The sequence below is a fragment of the Salvelinus alpinus genome, chromosome 21 (assembly GCF_045679555.1).
Source record: "Salvelinus alpinus chromosome 21, SLU_Salpinus.1, whole genome shotgun sequence".
NCBI lineage: Eukaryota > Metazoa > Chordata > Actinopteri > Salmoniformes > Salmonidae > Salvelinus > Salvelinus alpinus.
This window is the reverse complement of record NC_092106.1, coordinates 2,739,837-2,760,854: the sequence shown is the minus strand read 5'-3', so window position 1 is coordinate 2,760,854 and position 21,018 is coordinate 2,739,837. Positions and strand designations below refer to the sequence as shown.

The window sequence follows — 21,018 nt, the reverse complement described above, 5'->3', positions numbered from 1 at the left end:
GAACAATAGGCCCCAACTAACCTCTGTCGAGTTCTCCTCCTATCTCAGCAACAACAGATCTGCACTGCCTACTACAACCCACAAGCTAACGGAGGGGTGGAACGCTTCTACCAAACACTGAAGAACGGTATCGAAGCGCATCTGGTCCAGGGGTGCACGTTCCAAACTGCCTTGAACCAAATGCTAATGCACTACAGAGCAAGCAAACACGCAACAACACAGGTCTCCCCGGCATCTCTCATGCTAGGTCATGAGATGGAACTGCCACTGGACAGACTCAGAACACCCAAGCAAAGCAGGTAGTAACCAGGCACCAAAGAGCAATGAAACAGCGTTTCGACAGGGCACACAGGGTGAAGAATCCGATCATCCAAGTGTCAGACTGGGTTTTGGCCCGACGGCCTCAGCGGTGCAACAAAATGGTCTCATTCTGGTCGGACCCCTTGCAGGTCAGTCGACAACTGGGGTCCGCCACCTTCATGCTGAGCAATGGATTGCGCTGGCACGCCAGCCGCCTCAGAAAAGTCCCTGGCCCTCAAGGAATACAAATTCCCACTCCTCTCTCACAGGCCAGTACAAAACAGACATACAGGCAAGGGACAGCACCTGATGGACCTCCTCCACTACATTTTACATGTACATTTTTGTAATTTAGCAGACGCTCTTATCCAGAGCGACTTACAGTAGTGAGTGCATACATTTTTGTACATACACCCACTACTATAACCCAAGCGCCAGCCTCTGTGGGCTCCCCAAGGGCCAGAGCCAAAAGCGGTGGTGGCTGAAGAACGGCCTTTGCGGGCATGAACTCGCCCTGCCGGGTTAATGTTTTTCTCACAGGTATCACTCTAGGTTCTTTCCCTATGGACATTTTTATATATGGTATCAGTCCCTGGTTTTGGAAAGGGGGGGGGGGGGGGGTTATGTATGGTACGACGTGCTGTACGTCGTACTGTACGTTGTTATGGTTTACGACAGTGTGCTGCTTTACGTATGAATGGGTTGTCAGAATGAGTGGCACATGTCATTAAATGTCAGAGTGATGTACAATGTGAAACCCTGTAGATGTGCGTTCTTCTACAGCTAAGCTAGATATAACACTACTGTGGCAATTTGATCATAATGCAGGCCTACCAGAGTGGCCTACCATTAAAAACAATGGAGAAAATGCATTGCATAACATTTTAACATGGAAATAGCTGTTCTATCATTCTTCCTACAGTAGCAGCCAATGTGTGGTGTTCAATGTAGGCCTACATTCCATGACACTTTTGAAAAAAACATGCAGGGCTTGACATTAACCTGTTTATCGACTTGTCCTTTAGACAAGTAAGTGATTGAAATTGTTGTGTTGTGTGGTGCAAGAAATTACTTTACAAAATAAAATGCATTATTATTCCCATAAAATTATTACAGAGAATCGGACAAATTATGCTACCCCCTGCCTATTGGCTATTTAGCTTATTCAAGACTATTATTATTTTTTTTTTTAAAGCTCTTTACCTGACTCACTTTACAAAGATGTACACGTTTTGTGCTTTTGTATAGGAAGCTCAAAACTCAGATGCGTTCTGCCTACAACAAAATCTCTTGCATACTTTGTTTTGTTTCGGTATGTTGCACTGAAAGTGGCTAATATTTCGTTGATTGAATCGCAATTGCCACAGGAAAGGGAAACGTTGAGTGTTAACAGGGAAAACTCGAGAACAGAGGTAAACAAACTCTTCTGACTAAAGATCGCTGAGTCAAATGCATTGCCAAGATCTACCGCTCAGATTTTTTCAAACTTGACTTAAAACGTATTCAACATTAACCAATTAAAAACAGTACTGTAGCAATTAGGTTTGTGAAGTAAGCTATAGGCCCAATACATTATCCCCACATATTGGCTTTGCTTGAATTGCCCTGCCAATGCATTGTTGTTCAGGACATGTTTTTAAATTATATTTCAAAATTTGAGGTAGGCTCTATGATCACACCAGTAACACATCTGTTGTAGTATTACTTGTGAAGCACAGCTGAGTGAGTATACATTTAAATATTTTTATTTTACTGGGCTGATGGTGCTTGGTCAGTCTCAGTGGAGGGAGACATCCTTCCACTCTCCTTTTCCTCCACTGACACTGACCAAAAAGGGACACTGACTTCCAGCTGATGGCATAAGTCGAGTCGCACCGCATTATTTCTGCCTCATGCACAAATTCATGCTGTTACTCCTATGAACAGAGAAAGTGAAATATTCCTTGATATTAAAAAAGAACCAAGCCGCTAATAATAACAACAATGCAAGCCTATAGATACACTTTACTACTTATTCATTACTGCTGCAGTGCTTGTTGTAGCGCTGAGTGGAAATAGTAAGAATGTACATTTTATGGCTTATAAAAGTGTTGAATACAAAGTGTTGACAGTGCTGAGTAACAACTTAAACTCACTTATAAATACAGAATCGCTTTGCTGTAGTCCTTGACAGTCTCCCTCTAGTCATGGTTTTAAACGTTTGGAAATCTCACAGTATCAACTTTGCTGTAGCTTTATTTTATGCCTGCTACGTTACTGCAGACACGGTCATCTGAGCCATCGGTTTGGCCAGCGGTTGCACTATAGTGAATTTGATTTGCTCTCTGGGCCCGCAGGGAAGGCAACGTTTGTACCTTCAGACATGAAATGGTTCAAAATGGCAACAGTTCAGGGCAGCTGAATCGCGTGCACCTACCGTCAACAGGAGGAGAAGAACAACAAAAAATATAGAAACACATGGCTTTGTCGTTGGGTTTTATACATAAATGTTTGGCGATCAACTAAGAATGGCTTGGAGATCGACCGGTTGGTGACCACTGCTCTAGAAAATTGAGTGAAGTTTAATATCGTGCTTCTCTCTGTGGGATGAGAGATATTTCTGCGCGGCAGTCTCGGGGCTACATTTAGAGAGAACATTGCTCACATCTGTAATCGCAACCAAATGTGTGAATATTTATGTAAATTTGATATTTTTGTATAGCTCAAATTTCTCTAAACATTTTCAATTTGTCATTATGGGGTATTGGGTGTAGATGGGTTAGGGAAAATTTTATCCATTTTGAATTCAGGCTGTAACAACAAAATGTGGAATAAGTCGAGGGGTATGAATACTTTCTGAAGGCACTGTATGATGGGGATATACCCGTGATAATCATCCTTTGCAGTACTATGTTTTACTGCTACAATCAAATAGTGGCAGAGACATTCTGGATAAACCAATGGGTTTACAATGTGTGATATTTATTTGCAATGTAATTGATAGCATGTAATAACTTTAAATTGTTGAGGACTCTATTCATTATTCCCGTCGTTTTATTAGTGTCCACCAGAGGACACTACTTCCCTGGAAATAAAATGCATGCAAAACTTATGAAAACTTTCGTACGTGTCTGCATTCAACTAGCGATTCGAAATGTACGTGCACACGCATCAGCAACTCTCTGGGGCGATAGAAACTGGCCGGGGGAGTGTCACTCGCTAGAAGCACTTTCTTCCTGTTTCACTCCAACTAGCTAACTTCGATTTATTCCTTGTCATTTTGTGAGTGTCTGAGAACATTAGCTCCACAAAAGTCATCCATAGCTCGCGAGCTACTTGCCAGCTGCTGTTAGCACGCGTCTCACGACCCCGGGCTTCGTGTCGAGGTAGCTATGTCGATCATTTCAACTCGATAAAGTTAGCAGCAGGAGCTAGCTAGCTACTAACGTTAGTTTACCAGCCAGCTATTGTGGGCAGATGGTCTGCGTTCGCTAGTATCTGAACAGCTCAAATGTATTTGTAACGCAACGTAGTGAATTTACTTTTTGTGGTCTGCTAATGGGCAGATTAACAGCAGATTAATGGGAAAACGTATTATGAGAAAAACTAGCTACATTGATTTCGAGTCTAACGTTACTGCTTTCTTTCCGGTCGTACTAAATATTTATTTGGGAAGATGATGGCGTGTCCATCTGTACGGGGACATCCCCCACAATTGTTTTGGTTCTGTGCCTCGTTCTGAGTGTGGTGGCTAACGTTAACTACATACTGTATATATGGGTGGCTATATTGGTTTTGATTGTGGACCCTATGTCTTTGTTGTGTTGGACTTTGCGACCCTGTAACTATTGCTGTCACAGTGTAATGTAACTTTCAAAAGTTGAATAAGTGTCCACTAAACCTAACTAACTAGGTATACGTAAAGCCTATTGTAGTGCAAACTGGGACAATTGAGACACACTTGCTGTGTGGGGTTTTGAGTAGTCTACTCTGGCTTCTCAGTTCCATTACAGTACACAAGTCATAGTCATTGGACGAATGCGTCTTAAGTACATGGAGTTTCGTTAAGAGCTCCGACGCTCGGGCTGAACATTAACACGCATCGCATTCGGTACGGTTTTGGAAGCAGAAGGACTAATTTCATATCAGGGAGAAACATTATTTTTTTTTTAAACGTTAAATTGATACACACCTATTATATAGTTATTGTTCCCACACGGTCATCTATCCATGTTACATCGTGTGTTTGCGGAAGACTGTGTTAATTATTAGAATGTCAGAAAATATTTTCTGTTTTAACTGCCAGTTAAAACCGTGTACAGCAGTGGAGGCTGCCGAGGGGAGGACGGCTCATAATAATTTTTGGAATTGAATGGCATCAAACACATGGAAACCATGTTTGACGTATTTGATACCATTCCCCTATTTCTGCTCCAGCCATTACAACGAGCCCCGTTCTCCCCAATTAAGGTGCCACCAACCTCCTGTGGTGTACAGTGTCTACTTTGCATTTGCGAAATTATTTTGTGATATGAAAGTGAAGGGCTTTATGTTAATAGAACCGTATCGCAATTGATAATCGAGTCACCTTTAGATGGAGTACTTGGCTGCCAGAGCCAGTCATGCTCTTAAGGAGCTGTTATTTTCAGAGGTAATCTTGGGCTACCCTGACCTACGCCACTAAAGCCAGTCTACATCCACTAAAGTGTCATTTGGACACTGGGTGTGAAGTTGTTGTTTTTTTAGTTTGATTTTCCATCCAACTGTTGCTTAACATTGACAGGGTAAGAGAGCCTGTATCAGGGCCGAATGTGCCTACTAGCCTGTAGGCTACTACTTTAGAATGGGGGGACAGCCGTCTTTCACTTTGTATTATTATCAATCAGAAAATGTAACATTGCACGGACATGGTCAGACTGTTAGTTTTTACAAGTGATTCCTTCATTGTACAACTAGGCTTCCTTAACTCTGCACTGCATTCAGGTGTGAAACCTTTGCAGTTGGCCCCTGGATACCTGAGGCACCAAGTCACTTTTCCCTCAGCTGTTCTCCACTTGATGCAGCCTGGTGGCAGGCATTTCCTTAGCAGCAGCTGTTGATGTGGATCTGCCTTGCTGTTTGGTAGGCGCTGTTAGGTCTGTCTTGTTTTGGTCTCTATGGCAGTGTGTTTGTGTGTAGCCTAGCTATTAAGTTCCACAGGGGAACCAGAGCATAAACAAGTGACTGAGAATTGGCCCTGCAGTAGTTGAAAACTGATCAATCCTATTGTCAATTCCTGAGAGAGATTGAGGGTGTAACCTAAAGCTAGTTAGTAGACCTCACCTACTAAGGTGAGGCCTGTATGTATTCATAAAGCGTCTGAGAGGAAGAGTGCTGATCTAGGATCCTTTTGACCTTTTCGATCACAATGAATATTATAAACCGGATGGTTTGTGCCCTGAATGCATATTTGCTGAAAAGCTTTGGTATATGACAAATGTATTTTTACTGTTCTAATTATGTTGCTAACCAGTTTATAAGGCACCTCTGGGGTTTGTGGTATATGACCAGTGGCTGTATCCAGGCACGTGTAGCCAAATACCACACTGCCTCAGGCCTTATTGCATGGACAGGGGGACTTGATCCCAGATCAGCACTCCTACTGAACGCCAAGGTAACCTGTCTAAATTACTATCACCCCGTAGCACTGTAGCTGTGAAATGCTTTGAAAGGCAGATCATGGCTCACATCAATGCCATTATCCCAGACCCACTCCAATTCACATACCGCCCCACCAGCCTGTGCTCCTGCAGCTCTGACTGCAAACAAGCTCTGAATTAATGATGGGAGCCTTACTTCTGGTAGCCAAAAGCCAGCTACCTGCTCTCCTTACTGACAAAAGTTTGAGGCCAACGCCATTCACTTCACATCTCTCATTTCAATTGCAATCCCAGTGTCATTGATTGAGCTGTATACAACATTGCAATCCGAACATAACACCACCAATGCACTGTAACATCAGCACTTCAGTTGTTTTTGTTTTAGCCTAGCCTACTCAACCTCTCTTACAGCTCTTTCTCCACTGCATTACCCCAGGCCTTGCTTATGCCCTTCAAATTGCTCTAAAGTTTGCCCCACTCATACATACCCTGCCTCTTTAGTCACTCACTACTCAAATCAAATTTATTTATATCGCCCTTCTTACATCAGCTGATATCTCAAAGTGCTGTACAGAAACCCAGCCTAAAACCCCAAACAGCAAGCAATGCAGGTGTAGAAGCACGGTGGCTAGGAAAAACTCCCTAGAAAGGCCAAAACCTAGGAAGAAACCTAGAGGAACCAGGCTATGAGGGGTGGGCCAGTCCTCTTCTGGCTGTGCCGGGTGGAGATTATAACAGAACATGGCCAAGATGTTCAAATGTTCATGTTCACTACTCACTCTGTTCATGATCATACCCATTCAACACCTCCACACTCCTTACTCTTTTCTTTTTCTCCCACAAACTCTTAACTCAGTGGTCTGTCTTCACTAACCCACTCTATCCACATTAACACGTGTGTGTCCAGGTGGTGAGACCATCTAAGAGTTGGTGTGTTTCCAGGTGTGGAGCATGTGGACGTCCTGCTGTAACTGGTTCTGTCTGGACACTGCCACGGTGGAGGAGAGCAACAGCAGCATGCGTCACCAGGCCTATACTAACTCAGGTTACAGCAGCTACCCGTCGCCCCCGCTCCCGGAACACACGTGCAAAGCCTGCGGAAGCCGCTTCGTCACCCTTGCCAGAAAGGTACCTAAAACACTCTCAGCCCACCCTTTCCCAAATCCGGCCTTTGAGATCTGTAGAACGGCAGGTTTTTCATCCTTCCTCTCTAATCAGTGGTTAATTCAGACCTGGCCAATTAGAAATTGATCAACATTGATAAAATGGATATTGCAATATTCTGGTAATTTCTACTTACCCAGAGTCAGGTGAACTCGTGGATACCATTTTTATGTCTCTGTGTCCAGTATAAATCAAGTTAGAGGTAGTTTCGTGAGCCCATACTAACTAGTGTTAGTGCAATGAGCGGAAGTCTACCGGAACGGCTAGCTTGCCGAGAAAAGAGAACCAACAATACTCCAGACCTCAAGGCTTGACTCTTGAGTATCCATGCTGCTCTTAGCTTTTTTCCACACCCTTCAATACCTCCATTATCTAGTGGAGGCATGAAAAGGGTAAAACCAATGCAATGGTTATGTACTTTAATGTACCGGAACCAGCCTCAGGGCAAGATTTGAACAAGACGAGCATTTATGCTTCATGGTCTTCAGTATCTAGACATTACGTTGTCAGTGTCAGGTTGCAGCTAGAGTTGGAGCAAAGTCTGGGCCAAGTTTTAAAAGGAACTCTTTTGGTCCCATTATTTACTGAATTATAACAGCCAGGGAGGGAAAATATGCTAACAGACACATGATTGACAGTGATTGTGTGTCGGTCTCCTCTCCCCCACAGCATGTCTGCGTGGACTGCAAGAAGAACTACTGCGGCAGATGTTCGGCCCAGATTGAGCCCCGGCAACGCCTTTGCCACACTTGCCAGCGGTTTCACGGCACGCTTTTCGAGCGCACCGAGCTGATGAAGCTCAAGGTGAAGGACCTGCGCGACTACCTCCACCTGCACGAGGTCTCAACACAGATGTGCCGTGAGAAAGAGGAACTGGTGGAGCTGGTCCTGGGACAGCAGACACCATCATCCTCTGGCCCAATCATAAACCCTCTGAACCAAACACAGACCCCCACTGTGACCCAGCATGAGACAACTCCTCTTCCAGCCCCCACTACTACTACCACCACCACACCCTCCACACACCCCGACTCCACCTCCACAGACCATGTCCCTTCACAGCTGCCACCCACTCAGGAGGGCAGTCAGGTGAGGCCCGAACCCAAGAGAACCTACTATACCACACACGACTAACCCCTTACCCTTGTTTGTCTGTCAACCATTAATTTACCATTTTGTCCATCGCCTCACCTTTTGTGTTATGTAGCATTAACAATAGCTTGAGAATAGATTACTAACCTTCTGTATGGCCCCTTCAGTTAGAGCATGGCTAACTCTAGCTTGCTAATTAAGTGTTTTTGGTGTGTGGTGGGTTTTTGCTCGTAGACCCCGTCTGTTTTGGTGCCCTTGGGTCCTGAGGAGCCACTGGACACTGAGAGAGATACAGAGCTGCAGGGAGAGCAGGAGCTGCAGGTACTACAGCCTGACCCTGCTATAGTAGTACTCTTGGCCCTAGCCATTGTACTATTATAGCAGCGATGGGAATCCTCTCCTTAGCCCTGGGCCTGTATTCATAAAGCCTGTCAGAGTAGGAGTGCTGATCTAGGATCAGCTCCCCCCCTGATTCATTAGTCTAAAAGACAAAACAATGATGTGATTTTTAGATCAGTGCTTGATTTTTATTTTATATTAAAATACATCAAAATGTTACACCAGGCAACAGATGCATATACCAATATTTCAGAGGATTATAAATGCAGTCTAAATACTTGTTTCTATTGTGGTCCTCTATCGGTAGACAAGGGCTGCAGTTAAAAAACAAGTGACATGGGCACTGCCATAGATTCATTCAATCATACAGTGTCCAAATATGTAAATGTATACAACATATAAAGGCTATCTCAACATTAACCATGCCTTGCAGGAGTGTTTGAACCTAAGACTGGCAGAAACTGTTTTTTATCTCCGACGGGAGTTTGTTTCACTCTACCACTGCTGTATATTAAAATGTGTTCTGACCAGTAAAGCTCTTGAATCCATATGGCACGAAGTCTGTGGCACTGCCTCTGGTGGCGTAGGAATTAGAGTCCCTAACCGCATACAAATAGTTTTTCAGATATTGGGGGGGGGGGAACTGTACCCAACACGATTTTATGGGCCAACTTCAACTGAATGACCCTTTTATGAACTGATAGCCGCTGTAGTTCAGAGCCGAGGACGTCCAACACGAGCTCGAGGTCTAAGATTCAGAATGACCCTTGCCATTTTATTCTGAGCTGTCTGTAGCTTGTTCGTGATGAACTTGGGGAACTACTCTACAGTACCAGGTAGTGCACACAACCAAAAATCAAAGTGAGGCTACACTAATGCTGCTAAAAAGGTTTTCATGGTCCCTTTGTCTAGAAAAGTATTTCACAGTTCTTGGCTCATACTCTGAGACACTTCATGAATACAGGCCCTGATCTCAGATGGGTCTCAGAACCTGCTTTAGGTTGCTAGATATATTTTTGTTTTTACTATGTGTGCCCTATACAGAATGAGAACAAACATTCTGTGAAATAGAGGCCTGTGACATTTACCAGATTTGACCTCCATTGACGCAAGACGGGTTTCCACCTCTAAGCTTTTAACTGTGATGGCTTGAACCTGCTTTGGCAGGAAGTTAAAGGCTAGCATTCTCAGAAAGGGTAAAGGTTGATATGACTGATTTACTACGACTTACTATGTTAAATATTAACTCAATTAAGGAAGTTGACCATTGTATTATTTGTTGGCAAATCCGCACAACCTCTCTGGTTAATGGTGGAAATTGGAACTGTTTGTTGGATCATTGTAAATATTAGAAAGAGGAGTGTCATATAGTGCCAGTCAAAAGTTTGGACACACCTACTCATTCCAGGGTTTTTCTTTATTTTTACTATTTTATACATTGTAGAATAATAGTTAAGACATCAAAACTATGAAATAACACATGGAATCATGTAGTAACCCCAAAAATTGTTAAACAAATCTAAATATATTTGAGATTCTTCAAAGTAGCCACCCTTTGCCTTTAACAGCTTTGCACACTCTTGGAATTCTCTCAACCAGCTTCATGAGGTAGTCACCTGGAACGCATTCCATTAACCGGTGTGCCTTGTTAATTTGTGTAATTTCTTTCCTTAATGTATTTGGGCCAATCAGTTGTGTTGTGACAAGGTAGGGGTGGTATACAGAAGATATCCCTATTTGGTAAATGACTAAGTCCATATTATGGCAAGATCAGCTCAAATAAGTAAAGAGAAATGACAGTCCATCATTACTTTAAGACATGAAGGTCAGTAAATCTGGAACATTTCAAGAACTGAAGATTCAAAAGATTCACAGAGTTCAGGTAATAGACATCTCAACATCAACTGTTCAGAGGAGACTGCGTGAATCAGGCCTTCATGGTCGAATTGCTGCAAAGAAACCACTACTAAAGGACATCAATAAGAAGAAGAGACTTGCTTGGGCCAAGAAACACGAGCAATGGACATGAGACCGGTGGAAATCTGTTCTTTGGTCTGATGAGTCCAAATTTGAGATTTTTGGTTCCAACCGCTGTGTCTTGTGAGACGCAGAGTAGGTGAACGGATGATCTCTGCAAGTGTGGTTGCCACCGTGAATCATAGAGGAGGTTGTGTGGGTGCTTTGCTGGTGACACTGTCAGTGATTTATTTGGAATTCAATGCACACTTAACCAGTATGGCTACCACAGCATTCTGCAGCAAAACGCCATCTGCGTTTGCTGAAGGACAAGTGTAATTTCAGACTTTTGAGACACCCTTTCAAATTATTTTTTCATCTTGACATGAAATGGTGAGTTTAGATAACTCTATCGCTAGGCCTATATATTTAGTTTACTCATACTGTAGGACATAAGGCTAGTGACTGTTTTAGACCCTCCAGTGCCATTGTGCTCAGACAGAGTCCCATTGTAGAGCACTGTTTTGTTGTTTGATGGCTGGCTCTCCATGTCTGCATGGTGTGCCCCATTATTCACATGTCTGTCAGAAATGTAGGCACTTGTAGCCAAGCAGTAATCTATTCTTATCCCCACTGATGGATTTCAGCTTTGGCATGTAATGTGGCGTGTTGCCATTTCCTGCACTGTGGCTGTGAATGCCCCATGTGACTGACACTGTTCCTCTTCATACAGTTTGGGTTGGGGTAGCTAAACAAGATAGTTGGTGTTGTCACACAATGACTCACAAATTGTCGACCTAGAAATAGATCTCAAAGAACCAAAATCCATCTTGTGGTTCTAGGCCCGTATTCATAGTGTCTCAGAGCAATAGTACTGATCTAGGATCAGTTCCCCCGTCATGTTATTATTACTAATACTGTTCTAAAAAGGCTAAACTGATCCTAGATCAGCACTACTTTGTAAATCTTTATGAATATGGGCCCTGTTCACAGTTAGTGTATGGATCCCTTTAATCAATCATTCTGACATTCAAACATGATGGCTGTCAATGTGATGTGATTGTTCACGATTTCCGTCTGACCTTAGAAAATCAGGAATAGCCTACCATTTGTGTCATTCCATTCTAATGAAACTGTAACCTTTTTCACTCGATTTTTATTTTATGCCAATCAAGTGTGCGTTAAGGAGGGTGCAACATACTGAACATGGCTGTATAAAAATGTCATGAATCGAGCTGACTTGATACCTGACTCTTAGATGCACGTGTTAGTTATAGATCAATGTATGTCCATTTTACAGGCCCTTAACACAATGTATCTGAACGTTCCACAACATTGTTCACTATTGAACGCAACTCTGATTTTGCTATGCTGTTGCTCAGTCCTCAGACACAGATGAAGTGCTGGCGCCAGGCCGCAGGGCGTCGCTGTCAGACCTGGCCACGGCAGACGACATCGAGGCCCTCAGCGTCCGGCAGCTCAAGGAGATCCTAGCCCGTAACTTTGTCAACTACAAGGGCTGCTGCGAGAAGTGGGAGCTAATGGAGAGGGTCACCCGCCTCTATCACGACCAGAAGGACCTCCAGAATCTGGGTAAAGGAGGTTTTACCTGCAATGATTGTGATATATGGTTGTTTTCCCTACTGGCATCATAGTTGAACTGGGGTGTATTTACTAGGAATGAAACGGAATCGAACAGGACGTAACTGGGAGGGACCTAGGATGAAGCTGTGCGGGACATACCTGAATTTGTCCAATAAGTACCTTGTTTTTGTTGAAAAAAAGATTATGTTGTAAAGCAGTTTACTACGGTGTGCACTAATAAATACACCCCGGATAGTACGTTTTTCTGAATATTATAAAATGTTTTTTTTTAAACACACAAAAAAAACAATAGTCACTCTGACAGAGCTCCAGTTCTTCTGTGGAGATGGGAGAACCTTCCAGAAGGACAACCATCTCTGAAGCACTCCACCAATCAGGCTTTATGGTAGAGTGGCCAGACGGAAGCCACTCCTCAGTAAAAGGCACATGACAGCCCGCTTGGAGTTTGCCAAAAGGCACCTAAAGACTCTCAGAACATGAGAAACAAGATTCTCTGGTCTGATGAAACCAAGATTGAACTCTTTGGCCTGAATGCCAAGCGTCACATCTGGAGGAAACCTGGCACCATCCCTACGGTGAAGTGTGGTGGTGGCAGCATCATAATGTGGGTATGTTTTTCAGCAGCATGGCCTGGGAGATTAGTCAGGATCGAGGGAAAGATGAATGGATCACAGTACAGAGATCCTTGATGAAAATCTGCTCCAGAGTGCTCAGGACCTCAGACTGGGGTGTAGGTTCACCTTTCAACAGGACAATGACCCTAAGCACACAGCCAAGATGACACATGAGTGGCTTTGGGACAAGTCTCTGAATGTCTTTGAGTGGCCCAGCCAGAGCCCGGACTTGAACCCGATCGAACATCTCTGGAGAGACCTCAAAATAGCTGTGCAGCTACGCACCCCATCCAATTTGACAGAGCTTGAGAGGATCTGCAGAGAAGAATGGGAGAAACTCCCCAAATACAGGTGTGCCAAGCTTGTAGCGTCATAACCAAGAAGAATCAAGGCTATAATCGCTGCCAAAGGTGCTTCAACAAAGTACTGAGTAAAATGTCTGAATAGGTGATGTGATATTCCCATGTAAATTTGCAAACATTTCTAAAATCCTGTTTTTGCTTTGTCATTATGGGGTATTGTTTGTAAATTGATGAGGTGGGGGGACGACAACTATATTCATTTTAGAATAAGGCTGTAACGTGACAGAATGTGGAAAAAGTGAAGGGGTCTGAATACTTTCCAAATCCACTGTATATAATTATTAGAACCTCCGATTCCCACTTCAACCAAGGCAGCAACACTTCAGGCTCCATGACGATGTGCTATCCCAACTCGCGCCACAATATGTTTGTAGTTTCACAAATTGTTGTGAAAATTCACAAATTATGGAAAGGCATCTAATGATATGGCATGTGCATTTGTTTGTCTGATTTGAGGCTTGACACATGCAACAAATAAAATACCTCTCAAATGAAACGTTTTACTATTACTGAAGTTTATATCTTGTAAAACAACAGGGAATTTCTCAATTGATATTTTTTGGTTTTATTATTCCATTTTTGAAAATGAATTGCATCATTCAAGGAAGTCTTTAACATGCTTTTTTCATTTTATTCTTCCCTGTATCCTCCAGTTTCAAGTACAAATGACGGCACAGGTGAGTTTCCCCCCCCCCCGCGCTTAAGGCAATGCAAAGCTCCCCAAGATGAAAGTTGAAAATCTTCCGTTTGGCATGACAATGGTGAAAGTGCCTTGAAAAATCATTTATGAGCTATAGGTATTATAACTCTCCGATTTAATAACAGTTGGTTGAGTGTTAACAAGTTGTCTTTGGTCAACTGAGTACAAGATATTTTTAATGAAATGTGTTTGTAAGGGTGTTTTTCCCTTGTTTCTTTCTCCCAGACCCCAGTGGTAACCCTGGCCAGGAGGAGAACCTGTGTAAGATCTGCATGGACTCTCCTATTGACTGTGTCCTGCTGGAGTGCGGCCACATGGTCACCTGCACCAAGTGTGGCAAGCGGATGAACGAGTGCCCCATCTGCAGGCAGTATGTGGTGCGCGCCGTTCACATCTTTAGAGCCTGAGACCCAAGCCTTGGGAATCCCCACCCCTTCCCCCCCACCTACCTCCCGTAAATTAACAAGGGACTTGCTATATGTGGCCTTACATACATAGGCTAGACCAGGAGTATTCAACTCTTACCATATGAGGTCCGGAGCCTGTTGGTTTTCTGTTCTACCTGATACATATTTGCATCTACCTGGTGTCCAAGGTGTAAATCTGTATGTGATTAGAGGGGAACAATGGAATGAAAGCAGTGGAACTGGCTTTGAGGTCCAGAGTTGAGTTTGAGGGGACTAGACTAACCTCCTCTCCCTCCAGTTCTCCACTGCTCTGATGGTCCTGGAGACCCAGAGTACTGGTTCCCCCTGCTGGAGGGATGACCAGGGGAGGTTATACCTTCAATAAACCACACAAACCCAATGACCTCACATGACCTCACTTCCTCCTTTTATTGACTGGACTCCTACAGCTCATATCTCCAAGCTGATAAGGATATTATGTCATATTATTAGAATAAGAGTGCCTAATAACATATGCATTTTTCCTTTGGAGACCTACTACTAGTAAATACAGTAAGGGATTATATATATATGAAGGAACTGTATGTGTGTGTATATATATATGTGTATATATATATACACACACACACACACACACACACACACACACAGTTCCTACGGAAAGTATTCAGAACCCTAGACTTTTCCCACATTTTGCTACGTTACAGCCTTATTCTAAAATATATTCAATAGTTTTTTTCCGCCTCATCAATCTACACACAATACACCATAATGACATAGCAAAAACTTTATTTTTTTATGTTTGCTAATTTATTAAAAATATAAAACTGAAATATCACAAGTATTCAGACCCTTTACTCAGTACTTTGTTGAATCACCTTTTGGCAGCGAATACAGCCTCGAGTCTTCATGTGTATGACACTACAAGCAGATCCTCTCAAGCTCTGTCAGGTTGGATGGGGAGCGTTGCAGCACAGCTATTTTCAGGTCTCCAGAGATGTTCGATCGGGTTCATGTCTGGGCTCTGGCTGGGGTACTCAAGGACATTCAGAGACTTGTCCCAAAGCCACTAGTGTGTTGTCTTGGCTGTGTGCTTAAGGTTGTTGTCACGTTGAAAGGTGAAACTTCACCCCAGTCTGTGGTCCTGAGCACTCTGGAGCAGGTTTTCATCAAGGATCTCTCTGTATTTTGCACCGTTCATCTTTCCCTCGATCCTGACTAGTCTCCCAGTCCATGCTGCTAAAACATCCCCACACCATGATGCTGCCACCATGCTTCACCGTAGAGATGGTGCCAGGTTTCCTCCAGACGTGACGCTTGGCATTCATGCCAAAGAGTTCAATCTTGGTTTCATCAGACCAGAGAATCTTGTTTCTCATTGTCTGAGAGTCCTTTGGTGCCTTTTGGCAAACTCTAAGCAGGCTGTCACGTGCCTTTTACTGAGGAGTGGCTTCCGTCTGGCCACTCTACCATAAAGGCCTGATTGGTGGAGTGCTCCAGAGATGGTTGTCCTTCTGGAAGGTTCTCCCATCTCCACAGAGGAGCTCTGTCAGAGTGACCATCAGGTTCTTGGGCACCTCCCTGACCAAGGCCCTTCTCCACCGATTGCTCAGTTTGGCAGAGCGGCCAGCTCTAGTAAGAGTCTTGGTGGTTCCAATCTTCCATTTAAGAATGATGGAGGCCATTGTGTTCTTGGGGACCTTCAATGCTGAGGGAAAAAAATGTTGTACCCTTCTCAAAATCTGTGACTCGACACAATCCTGTCTCAGAGTTCTACGGACAAGTCCTTCGACCTCATTGCTTGTTTTTCGCTCTGACATGCACTGTCAACTGTTGGACCTTGTATAGACAGGTGTGTGCCTTTCCAAATCATGTCCAATATGTTGAATTTACCACAGGTGTACTCCAATCAAGTTTTAGGAATAGGATGATCAATGGAAACAAGATGCACCTGAGATAAATTTCGAATCTCATAGCAAAGGGTCTGAATACTTATTTACGTAAGGTATTTCTGTTTTTAATTTTTAATAAATTAGCTTTGTCATTATTGGGTATTGTGTATAGATTGATGAGGAAAACATTTAATTTAATCCATTTTAGAATGGACAAAATATGGAAAAGGGGACGGGGTCTGAATACTTTCCGAATGCATTGTATAAGCCCCAAGTGCTCTTAATAATGGATTGGATTCATGTAACTGTTAGAGTTGAACCCCAGTAAAAGGGAAAGCATTTACATTAGTGGTTGAGCTGAGAACACATCCATAGGATTTCTCTGTGTGTCTGTCGTTACTCTGCATTCCGAAAAGCAGCAACATCCCCTGTGGTGGTCTAGTTTAAAAGCCTTAAGTCTGTTAAAGGTTCAGAGCTTGATAAGTTACAGCGGCCAGGGAAATATACCTGTAGATTGGGGCTGGCTGGCTCACGTTCTCCCAGCGTGCCGCTTGTGCCTGGGGCCTCCAACTCAAAAGCGTATTGCTGTGTGCCAGAAATGAAACACGTGCTTGTTCTGTAACCCCTAGACACTGCATACATTGTTTCTCAATTAAGCCAGTTGACATAAGCAAAGCTGACAGACGTTCACTCAATCCCTCTGCTATGGAATCAGGTGGACACACGGTTTTAGTCCTTACACGTTAGCCTGGTCCCAGATCTGTTTATGTTGAATTGCCAATTCCCATGGTTATTGTCATGTCAAACCGAGAGTACCCTGAAGGAGAGGCCCCCTCCATGCAAACGGCACTACCCACCATACTTTGTACGTAGACACTACGGGTGTCATGCACCAACGCGAGGAGAGATGACCGTGAAGGTGCCAAGGACCAGAGACGTCCTGACCAGCGCAACAAACCAATGAGGCAGAATTACTTAAGAAGCTTCCGACCTAAGGGTTTTGCATGACAGCGACCATAGGAGTTGGCTATACAGAATAAACAAATCCGGGGACCAGGCTACTTATGCTGACAGTGGTAGAGAATGTCAGTGGTCCTTCACTATTCCAACTATATCCAGGTGCTTTATCCTTCCAATACTCAACCGCTCGTTGACTATTGATATCTTTCAGCATCAAAATTGACCAAAGGCCCTTACCCTTGCTATAGTATTTAGATTTTTTAAATAAATCCAATCATGTCAGAATAGCCTGGTGTATAGCTAGATCTAGTTGTGTATAATACATATAATGCACTAGTTGTGCGTAATATGCGTTTTCATGACACACGTACATGAACGATGAGTTGTCAAACGCACAAGCAGATATTTGGCATTGCCCAAGATGAAGGTTAACTCTTAAAGACATCTCATCTGTTTGGCTAACCAAGTACGTTAACTCCAAGATTATTTAATTCATGGAGTTGAGTGCAGACGAGTTATAAAAATAAAAATAAATGATGAACCTCCGACTCCTTCGAGTCGCTGTGCAGTTGATACTTACATTTTTTTTTTCAATTCTTAAACCCTTACCATGTTTGTCCTCTGTTTGCATCCCTTTCCTTGTTTGCTGAAATCCATACTTTTTAATAAAACGTTAGTCAAATACAACCACTGACTGTTTCCTTTTTGAGATTCAATTGACACATGCGCATTCACGCCGAGTTGCCATCTTAGAGCAACAGCAATGAAGAAACAGTCGGTTGTATTTTATTACCGTGTAATTAAAAAGTGGGGATTTTTGCGAACAAAGGCCTGCAACAACAGACAAAGATGGGTACATGGTAAGGGTTTAGGAATTTAAATTTTTTAAGTATCGACTGCATAGTGAGTTGGGAGGTTCAATTAAACTCTAGTCTGTGCTCAACTTTGTCAACGAAATCATCGTGGAGTTGAGGAACTTGGCTACCGTTTGGCATGAGTCTAAAGGTTCAACAATGGTGAAAGTATCTTGAACAATGCATTGTCCATTATCAGCTATAGGTATTCTAACTCTGATTTAATGACCGGTAGTTGAGTGGTTTGCATACTCCAGTGCTAGACCTCCAGTCCCTCCCTATCCCTACTGAACAGCATGAAAGATTTACTCTTAATAAGTGGCTTTCAAAAACCAGCACCTTTTATTCATGACAGTGAGCACACACTGTACTTTTGAAAATAATGCAACGTTGTGAAATCGTGTGCTTGATCGGTTAGATGGAAAATGTGTATTGTCAAGATGATAGAGGACTAAGCTACATTAAATCAATTAAGCTCTGTATAGCAAACGGAAGGAGTCAGGAATTAACATGGCTCCCTTTTGTCCCAAATTGCACCCGATCCCCTATATAGTGCACTATATATAGGGGATAGGGTGCAATTTGGGACACGGCATTGTTTGATGAAAATAAATAAGTGTATTTGACCTACAGTACCAGTCAAAAGTTTGGACACACCTACATATTCAAGGGTTTTCCTTTATTTATACTATTTTCTACATTGTAGTGAAGACATCAAAACTATGAACTAACACATATGGCATCATGTAGTAACCAAAAAAGTGTTAAACAAAGATTCTTCAAAGTAGCCATCCTTTGCCCTGACAGCTTTGCACACTTGGCATTCTCTCTTAACATGGAATGCTTTTCCAACATTCTAGAAGGAATTTCCACATGCTGAGTACCTCTTGGCTGCTTTTCCTTCACTCTGCAGTTGTCCAACTCCTTCTAGACAATCCCAAACCATCTCAATTGGGTTGATGTTGGGTGATTGTGGAGGCCAGGTCATCTGAAGCAGCACTCCATCACTCTCCTTCTTGGTCAAATAGCCCTTACACAGCCTGGAGGTGTGTTGGGTCATTGTCTTGTTGAGAAACAAATGATAGTCCCACTAAGTGCAAACCAGATGGGATGGCGTTTTTCTGCAGAATGCTGTGGTAGCCATACTGGTTAAGTGTGCTTTGAATTCTAAATAAATCACTGACCGTGTCACCATCACACCTCCTCCTCCATGCTTCATGGTGGGAACGACACGTGTAGATAATCCGTTCACCTACTCTGCGTCTCACAAAGATACGGCGGTTGGAACCAAAAATGTCAAATTTTGACTCATCAGATCAAAGGACAGACTTCCGCCGGTCTAATGTCCATTGCTCATGTTTCTTGGCCCAAGCAGGTCTTCTAATTGGTGTCCTTTAGTAGTGGTTTCTTTGCAGCAATTCAACCATGAAGGCCTGATTCACGCAGTCTCCTCTGAACAGTTGATGATTAGATGTCTGTTACTTGAACTCTGAAGCGTTTATTTGGGCTGCAATTTCTGAGGCTGGTAACTAATGAACTCTAATGAATGGAGCCAGTTTCATCATAGCGCTTGATAGTTTCTTCAAGTGCAGTCGCAAAAACATTCAGTTCTTGAAATGTTCCGGATTTACTGACCTTCATGTCTTAAAGTAATGATGGACTGTCGTTTCTCTTTGCTTATTTGAGCTGTTGTTGCCATAATATGGGACTTGGTCATTTACCAAATAGGGCTATCTTCTGTATACCACCCCTACCATGTCACAACACAACTGATTGGCTCAAATGCATTAAGAAGGAAAGAAATTCCACAAATTAACTTTTATCAAGGTACACCTGTTAATTAATTGAAATGCATTCCAGATGACTACCTCATGAAGCTGGTTGAGAGAATTCCAAGAGTGTGCAAAGCTGTCATCAAGGCAAAGGGTGGGTACTTTGAAGAATATCAAATATATTTTGATTTGTTTAAACCTTTTTTGGTTACTACAAAAACTATTTCATAGTTTTGATGTCTTCACTATTATTGTACAATGTAGAAAATAGTAAAAATATAGAAAAACCTATGAATGAGTAGGTGTGTCAACTTTTGACTGGTACCATATTTTTCTTACTGATAAATGAGACCTTTGAATTTATATTTACTTGACCATTGTTTAGATTTTTAGGTTGCGATTTAGATTTTTAGCATCTGCGAAATAGAGAGTTTATAAATACCATTGAATTTACAGGCCTTGAATTTACAGATGTGACTTAACAGCATTTCGAGCCAAACATTCTATTTTCTTAACTGCTTTGATACATCTCTGAAAGACTCTTTAGTATAAAAACTACCAATAATTCTGAATTTCTTCTAATAAAAATATTTCCACATTTTCTTTGTCTTATGCCTATTTTTTACCCAGAGAGTTTCACAGTAGACTATGAATGGTGATAACTGGTTTTTCCAGTCTGATGGCTCGGGTTGGGGTGTGTGTGTGTGCGTGTACTGTAAGATGGAATCCCATGAGTTCACCTCACTTAAAGGGAACTTCTCAGATTCCTATAATGACCTCGACTATAATGTAGTGCTCTTTGAGAGGGTGGAGCAGCTGTATTTTGTTACAGATGGTTGCTGGCTGCTCCATAGTGACAAGTTTGTCAATCAGTAATTAGACTAAGCAGTCCAAGTATTTAAAATGGACTCATGGTATGCCTTCGATAAACTATTTGGTCCTAGTGTTTTACAGTTTGAATTATCCTTTTTTTTCTGGGAATGCATTCAAACTAATTGTAGAGATGTAGTGTTTTTGTATTTGAATATGCAATAGATTATTACAAATCTAAAGTACGTCAAGCACATGCCAGAGTAACCATACATCATTTGATATACTTGCATTTTGTCTGATTTGACAGATAGCAACTGGTTTCATTTTCACTCATTCAAACAGTATCTGCATTTTCAACACAAAATGTAAGACTATCAATTTGGTGTAAAGACTAATCATTTTGTAGACAGCCATATATTCAACTTTCAATCTGCAATGAATGCAAGGATACAGTGAGCAAACCACATCCTGGTACACGGAGGGCATTTTAGCCAATAGACAAGTGCCACCTTATGGTAACAATGATTTACATAAACATTTGGCAGACACTCTTTCCAGTGACTAACAGTT

The 21,018-nt window shown here is 42.5% G+C and overlaps 1 protein-coding gene across 6 annotated transcripts; it reads left to right on the top strand.

Annotated features, from left to right (window-relative positions):
- Positions 1–1,694: 1,694 nt before the first annotated feature.
- rffl (ring finger and FYVE-like domain containing E3 ubiquitin protein ligase) lies at positions 1,695–20,237 on the top strand. Of its 6 annotated transcripts, XM_071356508.1 has the most exons (8): positions 3,430–3,665; positions 5,792–5,932; positions 6,861–7,046; positions 7,752–8,171; positions 8,409–8,495; positions 11,852–12,062; positions 13,704–13,727; positions 13,976–20,237. In XM_071356508.1, exons 2-8 carry the CDS (start codon positions 5,822–5,824, stop codon positions 14,155–14,157), a joined length of 1,221 nt encoding a protein of 406 aa, XP_071212609.1. In that variant the 5' UTR covers positions 3,430–3,665; positions 5,792–5,821; the 3' UTR covers positions 14,158–20,237. The 6 variants fall into 6 exon arrangements, with proteins under 6 accessions (XP_071212614.1, XP_071212611.1, XP_071212612.1 ...); XM_071356513.1 differs by lacking the exons at positions 3,430–3,665; positions 5,792–5,932 and adding an exon at positions 1,695–1,712; XM_071356510.1 differs by lacking the exon at positions 5,792–5,932 and having other exon boundaries at positions 3,428–3,665.
- Positions 20,238–21,018: the final 781 nt, after the last annotated feature.

What these genes read in the sequence shown, in the direction of transcription:
- rffl (XM_071356508.1), top strand. Translation starts at nt 5,822, where the DNA reads ATGACCAGTGGCTGTATCCAGGCACGTGTAGCCAAATACCACACTGCC. An exon ending in CACTCCTACTGAACGCCAAG is followed by an intron (nt 5,933 to 6,860) that starts GTAACCTGTCTA and finishes GTGTGTTTCCAG; the next exon opens with GTGTGGAGCATGTGGACGTC. An exon ending in AGGGAGAGCAGGAGCTGCAG is followed by an intron (nt 8,496 to 11,851) that starts GTACTACAGCCT and finishes GCTGTTGCTCAG; the next exon opens with TCCTCAGACACAGATGAAGT.